The sequence below is a fragment of the Notolepis coatsorum genome, assembly GCF_963971535.1.
Source record: "Notolepis coatsorum genome assembly, chromosome: 2".
NCBI lineage: Eukaryota > Metazoa > Chordata > Actinopteri > Aulopiformes > Paralepididae > Notolepis > Notolepis coatsorum.
In genome coordinates, this window is record NC_140166.1 from 183,761,794 (window position 1) to 183,784,266 (window position 22,473).

Genomic DNA, 22,473 nt, shown 5'->3' on the forward strand with positions numbered 1-22,473 from the left:
ACGTAGCCGTAGCATGTTGTATTTCTGTGCTTAATAAATGCTATTAGTTCTGCCTCGAGCCACCGTCTCCGACTCTCATCTCTCTGCACTACAACATCTCACTTACAGCTAAATGCTATTTTGGTGTATGACATCTTCACAAAAACTGCCATCACTGGTTTAAATAACACTAATTCCAAATGTTCCGACAGGTGTAAATATAACTACATTTCCCAGAGTGCACCTCAAAACAAGTCGCATTCAATTTTGCCCGAGTGGATGTTTTAATTATTTATTTTTAACAACTGCGCCTATACCAAATATATAATATTCTTGATTTAAATATAATATTTCTTCATTCTTTTTTTGTCACTGGTAATATTATTTTAATATTTCATGTGCGCATTCTAAACCGGCGGGGTCTTCGCACGGTGCTCGTCTGTTGGAATGGCTGAGCTGTCCGTCAGAAGAAGTGAAGTTTTGACGAACGTAGCTACCTTGAACCTTCACATAGCAAGCAACACGAGAGTAACTAAATACCCTACCGTCTAGATTGGCCTTAATTTTGTTTGTCCCAATTGTGAGAGATAGCACACGATTGACCATGGAAGTGGTCCGGGTGTTATTATTGTGTATGTTCTGTGTGCTTGTTGCACTACCGGAGAGGTTCCTGGTGGCCGCCTTCTCACAGTCTCTGGACAGCGACTTCACATTCACTTTACCCGCTGGCCGAAAGGAGTGCTTCTTCCAGACGATGAAGAAAGATGCATCATTGGAAATAGAATATCAGGTAGGAATGATCAGAGGCTTAGCTTAGATACCCCCATATGTGAAAGTTTAGCTAGCCAAATCATTACCAATACCATTACCAACACACACTGTCTGATGTTAGCCATGCAATGAACCAGAACAAAAAAGTTGACCAACTGGTCAAACTGGTTGATGCCCCCTCTGTTGTTACTACTGCTGGTATAGGTTTTATGTGTCAGATTGTACTGGCATGGCAACTGTTGATTAGGAGCAGGTTCTATACAATAGACGTGATTCACACCCTATCATTGATTGATTGAAAAGTGTATTAACAGATTGCAGAATGGGTACAGTACAGTACAGCTCAATACATAACAATTGTTAAGGGGATGCAGACAAGAGAAAGACTTTCGTCTTGTTTACATCAGGGTCACCCCATTTTCAATTCATCATATAATCATCATTGTAGCAAACCTGATTGATAGAATCTTTTTGTGTCTTGAAATGTCTGGTATGTCACTGAGTTGGCATTTACCATTTCCATTGACTGTGTAGAATGTGTGACATGCCCGGGCAAAATGTTTGTAGCTGTATCATCTTCCATTTTGAGGAATCATCACAGTAATAACGACTGAAACCCCAGGAGAATAGACAAGAACTCCCCAGCCAATGAAAAGCGTACTCAGCGGGGGCGGGGTCCTGTATGGTTTTGAAATAAACTATTACAGCAATGAATTGTGTCTTTAGGACTCGAGAAAAATAAATATAAACCCAGACCAAGATATGTGGAAATTGTGAATGACTGGTCCAATCCTTTTAAAAGGAAAAAATAAAAGTATCTTAATTGTTATGCATCTTTTTCATCCTCTGTGTGTGTGTGTGTGTGTGTGTGTGTGTGCGTGTGCGTCCACTCCACGGTCCACAGGTATTAGACGGTGCCGGTCTGGATGTAGACTTCCACATCTCCTCTCCTTCAGGGCAGACCCTGTTCAGTGACTACCGGAAATCAGACGGCGTGCACACGTAAGCAACACACACGCCTTCAGTGATGTGAAATCCTTTCATAGAGACAAGAACACCACACAGTTCAATCACAGCCGACCACATACCCTCTTAACCCCCTCACTCCCATGCCCCCCAGGGTCGAGACGGAGGACGGAGACTACATGTTCTGCTTCGACAACACATTCAGTGCCGTGTCGGAGAAGATCATCTTCTTTGAGCTGATCCTGGACAACATGGAGGTCGAGGGAGAGGACCCAGAGGACTGGAAGGAGTACGTCCATGGTACAGACATGCTGGACATGAAGCTGGAGGACATCATGGTGAGGAGGACACATCCATTTTTAAAAGTCCTAGCAAAGGTGGAGTCAACGTGGTTGTAGTTCTGTTGTGTTGTCATTGTCACCCAGAAGTGAGTCAGCGTGCACGTCAGAGTCCATAGTCCGTGTAAACTCATCAATGATAAGGGAATGTGTAACAGACACTGCCGTGTCGGATCAACATGCATCATCACGTAAGTGTCGCCTATCTAGTCATTTTATCGCTGGTTCTAATCGGGATGCTTGGCACGATAAATAAAGAACAACTTGGTTTAGTCCTTAATGATGTAGGCCTAAATAATAAGGCCATTAAAGCCTCTATGCCCCAACTAGAACAAAAAGCAGCTCATTAAGTATGAAATGTGATTTATATGTCAGACTAAATGATCAGAACCTAGCTTGGACCCTTAGAGCTGACAGCTTAACGCAAGTCTTGAATTTGTTAATCAGGCTTTGACGCAGGTAACAATACATAGGGTTAGTGAAGTAAGGATTAGAAGGCAACATGGCAACTTTCTCTATATGGATCACAATAAATAAAGAACAACTTGGTTTAGTCCTTAATGATGTAGGCCTATATACCTATTTATTAATTGTGAATAGCAGTATATGATGTGTGGCATTGCACCATATTGTGTGTCAAACCACGCAATAAGTAAATTAAGTAATATTTTTTTGAATCATTCATTCCATAAGAACGTAGAATAAACATTTACAGATTTTTTTTTTAAATGGTAATTTGCATGTTCTTGGTATCTGATTCTAGGGACATCTATGGATCTCATGGAATGTATTCACAGTGTCAGAAATACTGTGTGTTACTAGGCTTGAGTAAATTGTAATGAACCAAATGAGAATATCAATTTAATTTTACTTTTATTTTTTTTATCTTTGACTGTGAATAACACCATGCTAAAATTGACCAGACCTGAAAAATCTAAGCAAATTAATAAATGGAAGATGATTAACACATTGTGCGCCAAAAACGAGTATACTCGTTATTGCCCGCCATGCGTTGTGCGCCAGAAACGAGTTAACTCGTTTTTGGGATCAATATTAAATTTTTTTGCCATGGCATTCATAATTCATCCAGCCTCCCTCCGGGACGCAGCTGGACCCTGTTCTGATATTGCAACGCCTCAATACCGCCACCTTGTGGATTTCGGGCGAGTTACACTCCACGCCAAACTGGAAGTGGCGCTCGGTGCATCTGGGAGAATCCTCCGGTAGTAATATATTGTAACGTGGATCAAGAGACACAATCGAGTGCATTGGGATCGCTTTCGAAACGCAATAATCAATATGATTTCGGCATTTATTGCGTCATACAAACGGAAAATGGATCTAGCAGATCGACGTCAAATAATTGGAATATTTTTCCTCCAGTCTCATCGGTGAACGGTAAGAGGAATCTAACGTTATTTTCAGCCCGATTGTTTATTTATTTCGCTGCAATCCATCTGATCAACGTATCAACCCAAAAAAAAGACGCTACTGACGATCAAGGAATTATAAACGCTATCCTGGAGAACATTAGAAGAAAACATAGTGGCACCACAGAGACTGCAGGATGTAGTATACACCAACTTATCAATTAAGCAATGCAACTTGAAATTTGGCCCTCTTATTACACATGTGATCCGGATATGGCGTGACACACAGAAAAAATTTACTAACCTACATAAATGGCATAGCCATTCTCCCATATTTAATAACAATGTACTCCTTATTGCACAACGACCTATCAGATTTCCCAAATGGGAAAAGAAGGGCATACATACTTTGGGAGATATCTTCAATGACCGGGGTTTCTGTAGCTATCAAGATATACATAACAAATTTAACCTCACTAGCTCCACATATTATTTCTATCTACAGTTATTAGCAACTTTGAAGGCTCATGGAGTCCCATTAAAGAAACCACTTGAGCACCACAGATGAAAAGGAGACATCGAGAGGCTTCGTCTCTGACTTTTATCGTCACTTACTTACGTCTTCGTATGAAGTCCTTCCCCTAGACTCAATTTGGAGCGAGCAAGAGCATAGTATATGTATTGTATTGTAATTAATTTGTGTATATTTTTAATCTACATCTATTTTGATTTAAAAACTGGGCTGTCATTATTGTTAGTATTATATCGGTAATAGTCCTGTGATTTATAGTGGATTTCTACTGTTAATGTTTGTGTGTAATGTCAAAAATAAAAATAAAAAAACATTTGTTCAAAAAAAAAGTTATTATAAACGCATGATGAAGCATAATGTATACTGATCATATACATTTGAATTTTTTAATATAGCGTGTATAGGAAAGAAACGCCAATCGATAATCTATCATATGCGTTGGGGCCTATAACTCGCGTTTTAGGAATGACTGCAGAAAACTCTAAAAACATACTTATATTCACGACGGTATTAACACGACAATGTATGAATGAAATATAACGTTCCCACATCCGGAACGCTAGATACCGGATGTTGAATGGGCCATAGTAATGTCGATATAGCTATAATATTTAAAAAGTTATAGCCCTGCAAAGAAGGTAAACATCTCCATAGGGTTACAGCACTGGCAGACTGGGCCCAAGGATGGGTACAATGCATGGCGGACAATGTGTTAAACAGAAGGTTTTGTAGATACAGTACTGAATTATGCCATCCGGACACATGCAATTTGAAATATGATTATAGAATATAGAATATCAGGCCTAAAATGGTTATGTGATTAAAATGCGATTAATTAATTACAAATCCTGTAATTAATTAGATAAAAAAAAGTATCACCTGACAACACTAATTATAACAGTTACTTAGTGCAGCTTTTCTTTATGTGAGCAACTGTCAAAATTCAGCTAGATGGCCTAGATGAGTTCCCTTTCTGTCCCACATTGAAAATCCATATAGAAATGTCTTAATCCTGTGATCATTCTGCAGTAATTCATGGACAGTACGGCATGGCTATTCGCCAGCTGCCTGGTAGTTCAAAAAGACAACTTGGACAGAATAGTGTAAAATTAGTTTGATGTAGGCCTACAACATACCTGTTTATTTAGCCCATTCATTTCTGCCTTATTCAACTACAGGGTTTTTAATTGCATCGTGGTAGGCTAAGGGAAATACTGGCCCTACCACCCGATCTGCGGTGCCTCAAAGTGCTAATAGAAATGCCTACATAATTATTAAATACATCATTTAACAATAAGTGAAATGACAATGAATTAATAGGACCTGTAGCCTATGAGGCAATATACATAATCGTTGCTCTTTCAAATTCATTGGTATGACGTCCGACTGAATACAATTTAAGCGTTTCTGTCCCTTGCGTCATAAAAACGCTGCCTGTGCACATTTCCTGTTCCATTGTTCCTGTCCTCTGATAATCATATTTTGGTTCTGATGACTGACTGATGACTGAGCCAAATACGGCACACCTCAACTTGTAGCCCCCCCATGTAAGTGAATATTACACGAGAACAGAGTCATACTCTGAAAACCACGGAGGGGAAACAGTCAGCGGGGGGGGGGGGGGGGGGGGGGGGGCCTAACAAAATGTTAAAAAAACTAGTTAAAAACATGAAATACCAGCATGTCAAAGGATTATTATAGCACCCTGGCCTGTGTCTACCAGAGAGCACGGTATTGACAAAACAATATACATGTACTGTCAATATCTCCAGGTTAGACACACCACAGGAGGGAGGAAAAGTAGCGTTTATGGTCAAATAACGATGGGGCACGTTAGCTATGTGTTAGCAAGCTAGTTAAATAAGAAACCTGCAAACATAATTTCAAACTGATGTATAAGGAAATTATGTTCACAAGGTACAGGGATGAAGAAGGGACTTGATATTCACAGGTGTTTACATTTTTATTTTGTTTCTATTTTATTTTATTTTATACATATATAGTTTTTGTTTTTTGTTTTGCATATATATATATATATATTTTTTTTTTCTTTTCTTTTCTTTTCTTTTTTATGTTTAAAATAGTACACTCATTTGAGTAGTGGAAAAGGGGTAGGATTAAATAAGTGTATACTTCTTTCTACTCCTTTTCGAACATGCAGATTGAGTTGTTTTTCTTTTTTGTTATTGTTTGTTGTATTCATTGCATGTTCGAAATAAAGACTTCAAATCAAATCAAATCAAAATAATAATACTGTGTAGGCTATAGCTTTCTGATATCTTTTAACGCTTACCATGACTTACTGTACACGTTGGCATAGGCTATTGAGTATCAGGGTCCCACAGTTTTCCCATTCTTGCTGCTGATGCCTCGCATCTTATTGCCTGTATCCACTTTTCTCTTCTTAAAAGATCAGTTTTTCGGTTCAGAACTTTATGAAAACTTAGTTCTGGGTTATTTACCTTTTGGCAGTGCATCCCACCACACAGCAGATTTGAGATATTTTTCAGTTGTTTGCTAGCTCACCAAAATTACAAGAAGGCTCTGTCACACAATGCAAAGTCAATGGAGAGTGATGTAATGTTTTCCCCATCACCATCTTGGGTCCATACGCCAGTGACCTCATCAACCATCTGAAACCACAAAATGAAATTAACAGCTGATCCGTGTCTATAGACTGAGTCATCTATTACACAGGTGGAACTAGGGCTGTCTTAAATACTTCGAAGCTTCGTTCGATGGGCATGGGATTCGAATATGAAAAGAAAATTCGATTATTAAAAAAGAAAAAAGAAAAAGTTAATTACAACAAGCAATGCTGTTTGTTATTTAAGATGATGTCGGACTCGGCACTGACAGATTTGTGTTCATTGTGCTGCTTTTATAAAGCCTCAAATGACGGCTTACAATATTTCATGAAAGCAAAGTGTTTTGTTTGTCTAAGATTTAAAAAGGTTTAAACTTTACAGCACTGACAAAGTTGAACAAAGTGCTGTACAAGTTCTCACAACATAATAAAATTAAATAAAATAAAAAAAAGTTAAAATTTTTTTTTTAATTTCGAAGCTTCGAATTAAAATCGAATCTCTGCCCCGAAGCTTCGAATTCCAAAAAAAATTGAAGGTCAGCCCTAGGTGGAACTCATTTTGATTAGGGGGAGATAATTATATTGTTTTTTGAGGATCTGAGGATTGGGTTTTCGATGAGCTTTTGAACTAAAATGGAGTTGGCATGTCTGTAGGGCTGTCTAAACTTCGAAGCTTTGAAGCTTCGTTCGATGGCACAAGCTTCGAACATAAAAAAATCGAAGTTGAAAATTCTTTTAATTTTTAATTTTTTTTGCCTCAAATCTTGCTCCTCCATTCCAATGAAACGAAAGTAAGCGGCGCCTCGACTCCACCTCTCTACAACAAGCACGTGGAGATTATCTGTGTTGAAAACAACAAGGACATGTGCAGCAGACATGTCGACGAAGAAGTCATCAGACGTGTGGTTACACTTTAAAAATGCAAAGACAATGCCCAAAAAGCAGAGTGCCAGATATGCCAGTAGAAAATGGCATATCACAACTCTACAACAACTTTGTCAAATCACCTAAAAAACGTAAGTATCGTTGTACACGACGGCGACGCCACACAAAACATTAATAAGGCTATGCCTATGCTGCTATGACTAATGTGTTACCAAGTTGGCTAATTTAATTGTAATCATCTGCTTGTGCATTGTCTGATATAATTATAAATTATAAATTAAATATAATATAATTGTTTGCTTGATAGACGAAGGTTGCAACATAATTATGTAATGTCATGTCGTTGGCTGTGAGAGCAGCCCCACTGCACCCAGGCAGCGCAGCCGAGTGATACCTTGTTGGCTGCGTCACAGTCACGAAAGGGGCTACTTAATTAATTAATCCAATCCACTTTATTTATAGAGCACATTTTAAAACAACAAAGTTTACCAAAGTGCTGTACAAGTCCCACAACATAAGATATATAAAAAATAATAATAATAAATAAATATTATAATATATATATATATTTATTTTTTCTTCTAAGCTTCGATTTTAAAATCGAAGCTCGGCCCCGAAGCTTCGATTGCCAAAAAAAGCTTTGAAGGTCAGCCCTACTAGGGCTGTCTTAAATACTTCGAAGCTTCGTTCGATGGCACAAGCTTCGAACATAAAAAAAAATAAAAGTAAAAAAATAAAATATTTTTTACAAATTTTTTTATTTAATTTTCTTTTGCCTCAAATCTTCCGCCTCCATTCCAATGAAACGAAAGTAAGCGGCGCCTTCTCGCCTCCATTCCAATGAAACAAAAGTAAGCAGCGCCTCGACTCCACCTCTACAACAAGCACGTGGAGATTATCTGTGTTGAAAACAAGGACATGTGCAGCAGACATGTCGACGAAGAAGCGAAGCAATGCCGTTTGTTATTTAAGAGTCGGACAGATTTGTGTTCATTGTGCTGCTTTTTTAAAGTGTCCCGACCCATATAAAAATATGTCTTAATAAAACGTGCTTAATTAAGTCGAATTCTGCCTTTGTCTCTATCAACTACATATAAATATTTATAATTGTTTGCTTGATAGACGAAGGTTGCAACATAATTATGTAATGTCATGTCGTTGGCTGTGAGAGCAGCCCCACTGCACCCAGGCAGCGCAGCCGAGTGCAACCTTGTTGGCTGCGTCAGTCACGAAAGGGGCTACTTAATTAATTAATCCAATCCACTTTATTTATAGAGCACATTTAAAAACAACAACGTTTACCAAAGTGCTGTACAAGTCCCACAACATAAGATAAAAAAAATATATATAAATTTTTTTAAATTTTTTTTTATCTCTAAGCTTCGAATTAAAATCGAAGCTCTGCCCCGAAGCTTCGATTGCCAAAAAAAGCTTCGAAGGTCAGCCCTAGAAACAACTACACATAAGTGGACGTGGACGGTTATTGATAAAAAAAATCTAAAACATCCAAAAGAAACAAGAGTGCTTAGTTCTACATCACGTTGTAATAGATTCCATGATTCTGCTGCACTAATACAGAAAGCAGTCTTGCCAAGATTAGTTCTAGCTCGGGAACCTGAAGAACTAGACAATCACTGGAGCGTGTTACGTGTGGACCAGTGTTCCAGAGTAGCATTGCCGGCCACTGCCACTAAGCCTCTTCAACTCATTCAGAACGCAGCGGCCCGCCTGATCTCAAACCTACCGAAGTCGGCCCATGTCACCCCACTTCTTAGGGACCTGCACTGGCTCCCCATTGCTGCACGAATCCGCTTCAAGGCCCTCGACCTAGCATACCGTGCGGCAAAGGGAACCGCTCCCGCCTACCTCCGGTCAATGGTCTCTAACTACACACCCTCAAGACCCCTACGCTCTGCATCTTCTGGCCGCCTCAGACCTACTCCTATCCAAGCTCCGGGAGGGTCATCAAAGAGAAGTCGCCTATTCTCAGTCCTTGCCCCACAATGGTGGAATGAACTACCCACCCCAGTTAGGACAGCCGAATCACGTCCAATCTTTCGCCGTCGACTAAAGACGCACTTCTTCAACCATTATCTGAATTAAAAAAAAAAAAAAAAGAAAAAAAAAAAAAAAAAAAAAAAATCTAACCCTAACTAACCGTACTGTCATGCACTTGTCCTAATAAACTAACCTACACTGTAGCACTCAACACTTTGATGAACATTGTTGCTCAGCTGATAGAGTTGTGCCCTTCCTGATGGCTTGTCGTACAGAACTTGTAAGTCGCTTTGGATAAAAGCGTCAGCTAAATGACTAAATGTAAATGTAAATGTAATGTAGCATAGACAGGGGTGCGTTGGTCATGGGACGGGGTTGCACGCCGAGCAACCGGCTCTGTGAGCAGAAGCACGCGCACGCACATGCACGGATGTGCACGTGCGTGCACACAGGAATGCGCTGCACTCGACTGATAATAATAATAATAATAATGGATCAAATTTATATAGCGCCTTTCATAGAACCCAAGGTCGCTTCACAATCAGGACAAAAAATAGGGCAAGGAAAATAGGGGAGGGGGGATGAGGGAAGGTAAGGGATAATGGACCTAATCTAAACTAACTGATGGGGAAAAGCCTTGGTGAAGAGGTGTGTTTTTAGAGCGGATTTGAACGTGTCCAGGGTTGGGGCGTTGCGGATTTCGGGGGGGGGAGAGAGTTCCAGAGGGTAGGGGACGCCACGCTGAAGGCTCTGTCCCCAAAAGTCCGTAACCTGGTGCGAGGGATGGAGAGGAGACCTAGATCAGAGGATCGTAGGTTCCGGGATGGAGTGTACTGGTGGAGGAGATCAGACAGGTATCGGGGGGCGAGGGCATGGAGGGATTTGTAGGTGAGGAGCAGGAGTTTGAAGGTGATGCGGAACTTGACTGGAAGCCAGTGGAGGTGGATGAGGGTGGGGGTGATTTGCTGCCAGGGCTTGGTGTGAGTGAGAACCCTCGCAGCTGAGTTCTGAACATACTGGAGCCTGTCCAGGGCTTTGCTGGGTACCCCGAACAGGACTCCATTACAGTAGTCCAACCGGGAGGTGATGAATGAGTGGATCAGGGTCTCAGCCACAGAGTCTGAGAGTGAGGGTCGGAGACGGGAGATGTTTTTGAGGTGGTAGAAGGCAGACTTGGTGACGGATTTGATGTGGGAGTGAAATGAAAGTGTGGAGTCAAGGGTGACACCCAGGTTACACAGACTTCGAGAGACGGGGAGATGGAACAGCCGTCAACGTGGAGGAGGAGATCTCCAACCTTCCCGAGCAGTGCCTTGGGGGCCACAACCATGAGCTCTGTCTTTTTGCTGTTGAGTTTCAGTAATTTGGTTGACATCCAGGTTTTTATGGCGTGGCGGCAGTTGACTACAGACTGTGGGGGGAGCTGGGAGGATGGTGAGGTGCTGATATAGAGCTGAGTATCATCAGCATAACAATGAAAGTTGAGTCCGTCCGTAGTGACGTATAATCTGACCGAGGGGGAGCATGTAAATGGTGAATAGTAGGGGACCCAGCACGGAGCCCTGGGGGACACCGTGGTTGACTGGGGCCGGGGGGGGAGGATGAGACGCTGACGCTGACAAACTGAGATCTATTTGTGAGATATGAATGAAACCATGACAGAGCTGTACCGGTGATGCCTAGGTTGTCGGAGAGGCATTTGAGGAGGACTGAGTGGGATATTGTATCGAACGCCGCGGAGAGGTCGAGAAGAATGAGGAGGCTGATGTGTCCGGAGTCTGCAGCAAGGAGGAGGTCATTAGTGATCTTGATGAGGGCGGTCTCTGTGCTGTGATGTGCTCGGTAGGCTGACTGAAGGGGTTCGTAGAGCTCATGGTTGGACAGATGTTGATGAAGCTGGGCGGCGACTGCCCTTTCTAAGGTTTTACTTAGGAAAGGAAGGTTGGAGATTGGCCGGTAGTTGTCCAGCACCTCGGGGTCCAAACCAGGCTTCTTTAGGATGGGAGTGATGGAGGCGGTTTTGAAACAGGAGGGAACTATTCCAGATGACAGAGAGGAGTTGATGATGTCCGTTATGATGGGGCAGAGGGTAGGAAGGCAGGCCTTGACCAGCACCGTAGGCATGGGGTCGAGGGAGCAGGTGGAAGCTTTGGCTCTGGTAACCAGCTTCATGACCAGCGGAACATCCACTGGGGAGAAGGAGGAGAGAGCACTGGGGATGGAGGGATGTAGCTGGGAGCATGTAGTCCGGCGTCAGGGGTAAGTGAGGAGGGGAGGGGGCGGGCACCGTGAGTTGTTGGTGGATGGAAGTCACTTTAGCCTGGAAGTTTCAAGTTCAAGTTTCTTTAATATTTGTCATACAGAAGTACAGAATACTTTTATACAAAATGCTTCTTACTGTTACGCTCCAGAGACTGTGCAAGACAAGATAAGTATGAAATAAAATAACATAGTAAAATTAGAAGTAAAAAAAATGAGGTCACAGTGTTCAGTTTAGACATATGTACAATGTTCGATGCAGAATAGACGTAGTTACCATACAATATACAATACTGTAGTCAAGGAACTTAGAGCAGAGGTCAGGAGCATCAGCAGTGTGGGAGGCAGTGAGAGGGCGGAGGAGACGATTTTTATAGTTGAGAAAAGCGATCTGGGGTGATTTTGCTGTGAGGTGATGAGGGTGGAGTAGTACGCGGTCCTGGTCTTGGAGAGGGCCTCTCTGTAGGACCTCACGTGGTCGACGAAGGCCAGACGGTGGACGGTGAGGCCAGATCGCTTGGAGAGTCGCTCCAGTCGTCGACCAGCTCTTTTCATTGAGCGGAGGTCAGAGGTAAACCATGGGGCAGGGCGAGGAAAGGACACATTCCGGCTTCTGAGGGGCGCCAGAGAGTCCAGGCTGAGGGAGAGGGCGGCATTGTAACAGGCCGCTAAGGTGTCCGGGGAGGTATCGGAGGGAACCGGGGCCATGTGGGTAGTGATGAGGTCAGATGGGGCTGATGCACACACTGACTTGGTGTCCCTGAATGTGAGGGTGTGCGTTGGGCGCTGCCTGGGCAGGGGGATAGGGATAGTGAAAAGAATGGCATGGTGGTCAGATACCGCAAGGTCTAGACACTGCAGGTGGGAGGGGGGGTTACCGGTGGAGCAGACCAGATCCAGAGTGTGACCTTTGGAGTGGGTGGGGCCCTGGACATGCTGCGTGGTGCACCAACTCGCCAAGTACCCACCTGGCTACTTTGCATAACAATAGCTCAGGTCCTCAGGTGTGTTCAAATACGTCCTCAGATACATTCACACAAAACTTGTGAATGAAATGTGTTACATTCCATTCCTAGAGGCAATTAGGCATTGTCTTTAGTCTGTGCGCAGGGAACATTTATGCGCATGCGCAGGAGTGCACGTGGCAACCAGGTATGAAATCACCAATGCACCACTGAGCACAGATGAGAGATAAGGTGGCAATTTACCAAATAGGGCTTTATAAATAAACAAATACCAGTGATTATTTTGTCTGTCAGATAAAGAGGACCAACCAACCTTATCATAGATAAGAGAACACAGAACACAGTATTGAATTTTGTAGCTGTCAACCGTAATAAACCTCAGGGCTGAGTGGTAAACAGAGAGTCTAAAGGCCTGAGTGTGGAGGCTGCAGCATGTCTGTATGTTACATCCCCATAGTCCAAACCTGCCTCAACAATCCTTTTCCTACATATCAATGGGAAACAGGCTTTTTTTTCTGTACAAAAAGCCAATCTTTTGATGTAATTTGCCAGCAAGATTTCCAATGTGGTGTTTAAATGTGAATTTGTCATCAAACCAGATTCCAAGATATTTATATTCGATATTTGAACCAATTATAGTAGAGATATGCAAATTGATATAGTCTATCTTTCGGGATTTTGAGAACATGAATTTAGTTTTATTTGTTTAGAACCAAACCAATTTGAGATCAATAAGGGCTTTTTGGAGAGAGTTAAATGAAAGCTGCAGGTTCTCCATCGCCAGCTGAATAGAGTCCACTACACAATACACAATTGTGTTGTGCGCATATAATTTCCGCATCGAACAGCCTGCAAATGACCTAACGCCTAGTTTATCACTGGTTAAGCTGGTTTCGAAGTTGGTTAAGGTTAGAGTTTGGAATCAGGGCTGGCATTCTATCGCCATGCTCTAAGACAAACTCTAACCTTAACCAACTTCGAAAGAGTGCCTAAGCTTAACCGTCGAAAGAACTTGCCGTCACACGATTGGTGCACATGTCACATGACCAGAAACGTCAGTGGCCAATCAGATCGCAAACATGCAAACATGGGTTAGGATAAGAATTTAGGCGACAGGGACACCGTATAGCTGCGAGTGCTGTCCTTCGGATGAGACGCTAAACCAAGGTCCTGACTGAATCTCGGTCGTTAAAGAACCCAGGACGCCTATCGCAAAGAGTAGGGTGTTCCCTGACATTCCTGGCCAAATTAGATTAGATTGTTTAGATTAGATTGTACTTTATTGTCATTAATATATTTGCATACAATGAGATTTGGGACTCAAACTTAAGGTGCCGTAATAAAATCACACCAGTAATAAAAGAGAAACATAAAATACTATACAGAAACATAAAATACTGTACAAGAAACATTAAATACTATACAAGAAACATAAAATACTATACAGAAACATAATATACGAATCTATACAATAAGACAATGTTACAATACTGTACAATATACAAAATAACAACAGTATACAAAATAACAATACACAAATAACAATCACAGTGTCAGATGGTAGTGGGTGGGTATTGCACTTGAGGGGTAGGATGTTGCACAGTATGGGAGGAGGGAGGAAAGGTGAATTATTAGTGCATGTTAGAGTTCAGGGTGGTGATGGCTTTGAGCCTGTTTGTTCTGGCTCTGATGCACCTGTAACGCCTGCCCGATGGCAACAGGTCGAACAGGTGGAAGCCAGGGTGTGAGCTGTCCTTCATAATGTTTTTTGCTCTGTTGAGGCAGCAGGAGTTGTGCAAGTCATTCAGGGAGGGGAGGGGGCAGCCGATGACATCAAGGCCACCTAATCATCCCTTCCCCTTAATTGGCTGATATCGATCCCTGTCTCCTGAGCCATTCAGCCATTGTGTAGTGTGATGTGTGCCTGGTGCCAGTGTATGGCAGCCATTGAGCATGCATAGCCCAAAGTTGGGTGCTACCAGTGGTGGTGAAGGAGGCAATTCTCCCACCCTACATTGTGGGGAGCGCTTTGAGTGTCTAGAAAAGCGTTATATGAATGTAATGAATTATTATTACTGAATATCAGCACTCATAGAATGCCTCTTGTCCAATCAAATTACTTGATTGGAAATACCTGTATAATGTATTATGATATGGGGGGTATTTATTAGGGGCAATATTTTAACACTTTGAAGGTAGTTGACTCAGTCGTGTAGGCATCCCAGTCTCAATGAGCATAATGCACCAATGCCTCCTCATGCTTGTTGCGTTGACACATTTGACCTAATTGACAAAGACTAAAACTAAATATATTTTCTGAATTTCTTTAATGTTAGTTAGTTTTGTAAGTATTATATTATTATTATTATTATTATTATTATTATTATTATTATTATTATTATTATTATTATTATTATTATTATTATTATTATTATTATTATTATTATTATTATTATTATTGTTATTATTATTATTATTATTATTATTATTATTATTATTATTATTATTATTATCATTTATAGTCTCAGTCAGTTATTTTTATTTCAACAAAAAATAAACGTCACTCCTACTTTTAGTTTTTAGTGTAGTTTGAGTTAACTATAATAACCTTGGTCCCTAGCTATCTCTTAGAAAGGGGGGCAGGAAGACTAAATTACAGCTGTGGAGGATGTTGTTTTCTGGTGCAAGACATAACTGCTGATTGTGTTACTTTATATACCAGCCCACAGTAACCCTCCTCCCCCCACTTTACTTATTGGAGGATCAAGAAAGGAGGGCAGGGTTTGAGATAGGCCAATACCAGGATAAAACAGGGCATCAGTATCGGAGAAGAGACTAACTTCTGTATTTCTGGCACATAGAAGCATCTCTCTAATAGAAAAAAACTGATTATACCTGAAAAGGCACAATCCACATATTTCATTTTCTCAGTGTTTTAACACTTTCAGTGCCACCAGGGGGCGCACGACTTAGTGCTTGAATGCCACCATCGGCGCCAATGTTAACGTTAATATCGCCTAATCTATGTTTTAAATTATGGCTATGTGTCTAATCTGCCCGTCGCTTATCAAAGAATCATTTTCCAGTCAGTGTTGTCAAGGCAGATTGGTTTTTTATCGCTTCATTTCCGTTTGAGAGCATTTTGAAAAGCACCCGTTTTGAGGTGAAAAACAGCCCATTCTGTGATAATCGCCCTTTACTGGAATATTCCAGAACGTTGATATTTGTCGGCCTATTTATGAATCGTTTTCAAATAAACGCTAGATGATCAATAGTATACGTGCACGCACGTTCGCGGCGCGCGCTGATAATAGCTGCTTTCATTTCCTCATGGATTTTACAGTGAAACAGCTGGAGCACATACTGTATCACAAAAAAGCTTATATCTTCATGAAAACGAGTCTGATTATCCTAACACTGATAACATAGATTCCTTACCTGACATCAGATGGTATCCAACTGGTATATTCCAATTCCTGATCACCATTCGAAAAAATAAGTGTATAGATCTAACGTGTATACCAGCGTTTCCGTTAACCGGTAATTACCGGTATTTGACCGGCAAAATATGTTGAAGTCCGAATATTTAAATCTCTCCGGTCATAATGTCCGGTGAAAATAATTTCTCTAAGCACAATTTTATTATTTGAATTGTATTAAAATAGGCTAAAATTAAATAGCCTATGCGATGAACGAAACAATCATTACATTTGTTTCATTGTTGCTTAACTCTGATAAAGCGCGGATGGCGCCGCTCGGATGTGAATCTTTTTTTCTTTCTTTTTTTGAGCCTGCCTGGCCACCATATAACGACAAACGGGTATACGAGCGAGAGAGAGAGATGGCCAAACAAGCTAAGCTTAACAAATATTTCATGAAACCAAGCACAAGCAGGTCTAATAATAATGACAACGAAGATGAGTCTTCTGAACTTGAAGTCACAGAGACCGCTGATGCCGTGGTGAAAGAAAACAGAAACAGAAATGTCGAGCGTTCAGGCCCGAGTGGAAAGTTTAATTCTCCTGGCTGAGGTGCGACATTATATCCACATTTTCCAGTTCACTGATCCAGCCGGGGTTACCACAGTTCATTCTGGAACCTCAGATCCCCGCTGATCATGGAGTTCTACAGTATCACGTTGGATCCATACACGTATCGATTTTTTCGAATGGTGATCAGGAATTGGAATATACCAGTTGGATACCATCTGATGTCAGGTAAGGACTCTATGTTATCAGTGTTAGGATAATCAGAGTAAGTTTGATGAAGTTATAAGCTGTTTTGTGAAATGTTTTCTTTCGGTTTCACTGTAAAAGTCTGTGAGGAAATCAACGGAGCGATTATCCGTGCGCGGCCGTAATGTGCTTGCGTGCACGTATAATATTGATCATCTAGCGTTTATTTGAAAACGATTCATAAAAAGGCCGACGAATATCAACGTTGTGGAATATTCCACTAAAAGACGATTTTCATAGAATGCTCCAGAATGAGCTGTTTTTTATATCAAAACGGGGGCTTTTCTAACTGCTCTGAAACGGAAACGACGCGATAAAAAAACAATCTGCCTTGACAGCACTGACTGGAAAATAGTCTTTGATAATGCGATGGGCAGATTAGACACATAGCCATAATTTAAAACATAGATTAGTTGATATTAACGTTAACATTGCCGCCGATGGTGGTATTCAGCCGGTAAAAAGGAAAACCAGGCGTGGCGCTCAAAGTGTTAAAACTCTAACCGGAATTTCTCGAATATGTCCGGGGATAGAAATCTTGCAGGACACCCAGACCGGCACGAATATGTTCTAACGGAAACGCTGGTGTATACAGTAGAACTCATGATCCGCGGGGCTCAGAGCCCCCTGAATGAACTGCATGGGTGAGAAGTGAAATGTGGACTGGAATATTTTTTTTCCCCATCCATTTTCATTGAGTCCATTCCAAAAGGGTGATTTACCATCTGGGAGACGATAGGGGGCGCTTTTTTCACATCTGATCGCCGGCGGCCCTTGGGTAGGCTAGGGTAGGCTCGCGTGATGCAATATGATTTCAGATCGCTAAAAAAAAATTCAGAGAAATCTCGTGAGTGGCTTTCAACGTAACTATCGTAAACACGAGATTAGCCGTGAGTGGCTCTCAAAGTGTTAAGTGGTTGTGGTCAGGCACCTCATAGTGTCATCAGACAGTTGTCACTTTCAGTTAAAGGACCATACCGGTACAGTGATGAACCTGTGTTAAATCTATCTCCTTTACTCTGACCCCCCAGGACACCATGAACAGCGTGAAGGCTCGACTGGGCAAGAGTGTGCAGATCCAGACGGTGCTGCGCGCGTTTGAGGCTCGCGACCGCAACCTCCAGGAGAGTAACTTTGACCGGGTCAACATGTGGTCCTGCACCAACCTGATTGTCATGGTGCTGGTGTCGGGCTTGCAAGTCTACCTCCTCCGCTCGCTGTTCGAGGACAAGAGGGCAACGCGCACGTAACCCCACTCCAGAGGGAGGGGACGGAGAGAGAGACGAACACACCAGCCCACCAATGATCTTTCTGCATTACTTCTGCGGATCATGGACTCTTGACCCATGACTCTTTGACACAGGATACCATACATGTACCCACACACTCGCACATATACACACAAACACACACGTGTACACAAGAGCACACGGTGAACTCTGCGTTATTTATCTAACATGTACAAACATACAAAGACACATTAATATATTAACTCTCAAGTCTAACCTATCCATTCTTTCTCTGTTCTGAGCCTCCACTGGTGTTAAAGGGGCAATTAAGAGTTTCCGCCCCGGAACAAGGTCTAGTGTCTGTCGCCCTCTTTTCCACTCAACCACTGGCCTCAGAGAGAAGGAATAAGGGTAGGGCACTATATTGCTGTCTATTTGTAATACTCAACAGAGTGACAAGTAATCTTCCAATGTGAATATTCTTCTAACAGAGCCTGAAGTAACAACTGGCCAGTGGCCTCATGATACAAATGTCCTTTTTAATCCGCCTTTTGTACATTATTCCTGTTGGAGCGATGGAGCTAGATGAAGAAATGGACGTGTGTTTTCAGAATTTGATTGGCTATGTCTTCCAGAGAGGTCGGAGGTGTGACTGAGCTGTCATCATGTCTTCCAATAAGCGAGTCGTGTTGCCAAGAGCCCTGCCATCATGTGTTAGTGATATGTCTTAAGAGGTTTCATGTTAGCTGTCTCTGCCATTTGGCATTTTGTATGGCCTTCAAATGTCTCTCCAGATGTCAGGGGCACACACTTTTTCCTCATATGCAGCGATACAGTCACACACTTTACCTCTTTTACGTCGCGTCGGTACACACATACACGCACACACACACGTCTTTGGAACCCCTGCTGGATGCTATGTGTTCAGATCCTTTTGACGTTTTGAGTTTGAATCGCTTCATGTTGTTTTGCCAGACACTTGTCACATTGTGGGACGCATATCTACACTTTTCTTTCACTGTCCCTGAAATGGAACGTTGGTAATGGTGGTGTCCTCTTTGTAACACTGGGGCACTGCTTTTTGATACATGCTGTTCATGTGCGACTTTTCATTTAGTGAAGCCTTGGCTTTAGTTTGTCTCACTGGCGTAGCGGCCAGCCAACACTACTGCCTCACTCCATTCCGGTGCTGATTACTAGACTGGGTGAGATGTCTGGGGGAAAGAGAAGGATGGAGAGTGGGCAGCCTTGGCTCCTTTTCAGGGAACTCAAAACTATTTGTGGGAGAGGTTCTTTTACCAGTACGTACCATTGGTGCTGCTAAACTTAAAATTGATTTGTTCAAAATTGTTCATCTCTTAATGTTTGCCCGGCACTAGCTTCCGGCTAGCTGTGCCCCATGGTTACAGTTGGGAATGTTAACAATGCTAAGATTGAAGGACAAATTAAACGTTCCCACAATAAGACAATTTTCTGGTAAAGAACAATAATATCAAAGTATCCCTTTAATGCTGCTCCTTGTAGAGGAGAAAAAGTTAAACGTGCCATGTCCAAATCTCTTGAAGGCACAATGAGTAGGATTTTTACTCGAAAAAACGATGTAAAGATACAAGAATGATCCCTCTCAACCATCACACACACTGTCTGTATCTGCAGAGACCCTTCCTTCTGCTTGCATTTTCATTTTGCTTGCATGTTCTGGATGTTTCTGTCACCCTCTGGGCAGTGGATGTCTAGTTTAATGCGTTTGGACTTCCGTACACAACAATACGCTCATTAGCATAATGGATGGTCCTTGACTTGTGTTTTAAATGGGAAAAACATGACTGCTTGCTCGTAAACTTTCTATTTTTCCACCAAAATGGGCCACTAAAATAATGGTTTGGACAACCTTTTTGGGGCAAGAAATAGAATATGTAATTGCTGGATCTTAATTCATCTGCAACGCTTAGTTTGACAGTTTGATCAGAATTTCGTGAGCCAGGCCCAGGAGCTCCGCAGTGCCAACTTTGAATGTTGTGTTTACCACAACAACAAATGCTACCCGTTGTGCCTTGTAATGCCTACTTTGCTCTGCCTTGACTTATGTGCTCTTTGCCTAAACGGCAGCCTGCTCCACTTCTCGGCTCTACCCTGGGTTTGTGGTTACGGCCACCTTGTCTGGGTTGCCCCAGTACTGACGGCACCCTATTTCCAGCTCAGTCACACCTGGAGGGTTACTTATTACTACTACCACATGGAAGCAATGTGCCAAACAACAGGGGTGATCCTTCCATTGCCATAGCTGCTTCAGTGCTCCTTTAAATGCTTGATTCTGGAGGTATACAGGAGTAGACAATGGGATACTTACTTGGACACAAAAAACAGACACCTTCTCAATGTACTGGCCCCCACACTTCTACTTTTGGCTGTCTGAAAACAAAATGTCTCTCAAAATACCTTTATTTCTCTAGAGGTTTTCATCTCGTATTTTTCTTGTTCAGTATGAAGACACTGGCCTGTGATGTTGGACATGAAGACTGTTTATTTATTGAGCTCCACGGTCTCCTTTTTGTCATTACCCTGATGAGAAGTGTCACGTCGCCATCTTCTGGCGGAACACTGAATTACCCTTGGCTGCAAATCAAAGCAAGCAGTTAATGCCTTCGACAATCTTGTCTTGTTTTTGTTTGTTTTGTTTTTAAGTAAAATGCAGTAGGAGGTTATGTTACAGCACTTAGAATGCAGTGTTTTGCAGTATATATCGCACTGACTATGGGTCCTTGCAGTGGCAGATGGAGCCTTCACACGAGTACAGTGGTCTAGACTCTAGAGGGGTCATGCCCTGCCACATTGACTTAAAAGTTTATTACCACCCTTTCTTTGCCTGAAAATGTATTTTAGCTGGAGTTTTAGTTAAAGAGATACTGTGAGATGTGGGTTAATACAATTGTATTTACAGCTGAAACTGACACGTCTGTTCTGTTGTACTTTATAGATCCTTTCTCTATATGGAAAAATAACTATTTTTACTATCTGGTTGAAACTAATACAATATTCTGGGATATTTATCATGTTTTGTAGCTGTAAATGTGTGTAAATTAAACTATCGCCTTTTCGGACTCCTGTGTAGCAGTCATGTTATTGGAGAAAAATATTGTATTATCACGGAATACTAATCATTTCCCTTCTGTAGTATGAGGCATATAGTAAATATCTTCAGAACCAGAGCCTGGCCATATACATATGGATGCTCTGACCCTGATTGACCTTTGGAGCAGAGACCATCCATTGTAGACAACCTGAGAGAGTGGGACGTAAAGGACATTAAGGATAGTATGTAGATGGTTGGTTAGGGATTTAATTTTATAAGAAAAAACAACATAGGATTCCCCAAATCAGAGATGTCTTCCTCTTCTTGAACATACAGTTTGGCTATCAACAAAACACTCACTCAATAAATGCAGTGGGGTGGGGTCATTTGATCTTATGTCCTCATCATGGCATCATCGCATAATGGTATTCACATCATGGGGTTGTGGGAGATTCCACGTGGATTTGTATGTCATAAATGTCATGATGAATTGAAAATGGGGGACCCTGATGTAAACAAGATGAAAGTCTTTCTCTGGTCTGCATCCCCTTGACAATTGTGTGTATTGAGCCGTACTGCAATAATACAATTTTCAATCAATCAATCGTGTACTTTTACCTTTTGGTAGGCATGATGGCAACCAGCTGTTAGATCTCTTTTATGATTTTCTGATCAGAGGGGCCACAGATGTTCTACACCGATTGCACTACCACGTTACGAAAAAAGTATGTAAATGGTGATAGTTGACTGTCATCCACTATGAATTCAGCAGGCGGCGCCATTTACAACTTGGTGGGGGGAAGGGGCATAAGAGGAAGAAGGATAGGGGAGGTAGCTCAAGTGGGTCAGATGATGGTGAGGAGGGTAGAGAAAAGGATTTTACAGAAGGGTTGAATATAGTGGTGCGATTTGAGGGAGAAGATGGAGTTAGGGAAATAGAGCCGAGACAGCTGACAGACTTCATAAGAGAGCAGTTAGAAGAGGTAAGGTACGCAAAAGTGTTAGGGGATGGGAACTTGTTTATAGGGTGTGTAAGTTCAGAGCAGGTAGAGAAGGTAAGGGAAATGAGGAGCATTTGCAAAGTTATTATATATAGAGTAGTGATAGTAGGGGAGAAAAGGGATGGTGGTTGCAAGGGGGTAATTACTGGAATTCCAATCAAGGTTAGTATAGAGCAGCTGGTAGGAGATTTGAGGAGTAATAGACGTAATGGGAAAGTTAAGAGTGCGGAAAGGATGAAGAGAGGAGCAGAGAAGGAGGAGACAGAGACGATAGTAATTCAGTTT

At 41.9% G+C, this 22,473-nt stretch overlaps 1 protein-coding gene across 1 annotated transcript; it reads left to right on the forward strand.

Annotated features, from left to right (window-relative positions):
- Window positions 1-435: 435 nt before the first annotated feature.
- On the forward strand, window positions 436-21,215 carry tmed5 (transmembrane p24 trafficking protein 5). Its single transcript, XM_084307834.1, has 4 exons — window positions 436-769; window positions 1,655-1,752; window positions 1,871-2,054; window positions 17,917-21,215. The coding sequence occupies exons 1-4, from the start codon at window positions 584-586 to the stop codon at window positions 18,133-18,135; spliced, it is 687 nt and encodes a 228-aa protein (XP_084163960.1). The 5' UTR covers window positions 436-583; the 3' UTR covers window positions 18,136-21,215.
- Window positions 21,216-22,473: the final 1,258 nt, after the last annotated feature.

Coding starts and splice junctions, on each gene's coding strand:
- tmed5 (XM_084307834.1), top strand. CDS start 584: ATGGAAGTGGTCCGGGTGTTATTATTGTGTATGTTCTGTGTGCTTGTT. Junction 770..1,654: donor CATTGGAAATAGAATATCAG/GTAGGAATGATC, acceptor CACGGTCCACAG/GTATTAGACGGTGCCGGTCT. Junction 2,055..17,916: donor TGAAGCTGGAGGACATCATG/GTGAGGAGGACA, acceptor CTGACCCCCCAG/GACACCATGAACAGCGTGAA.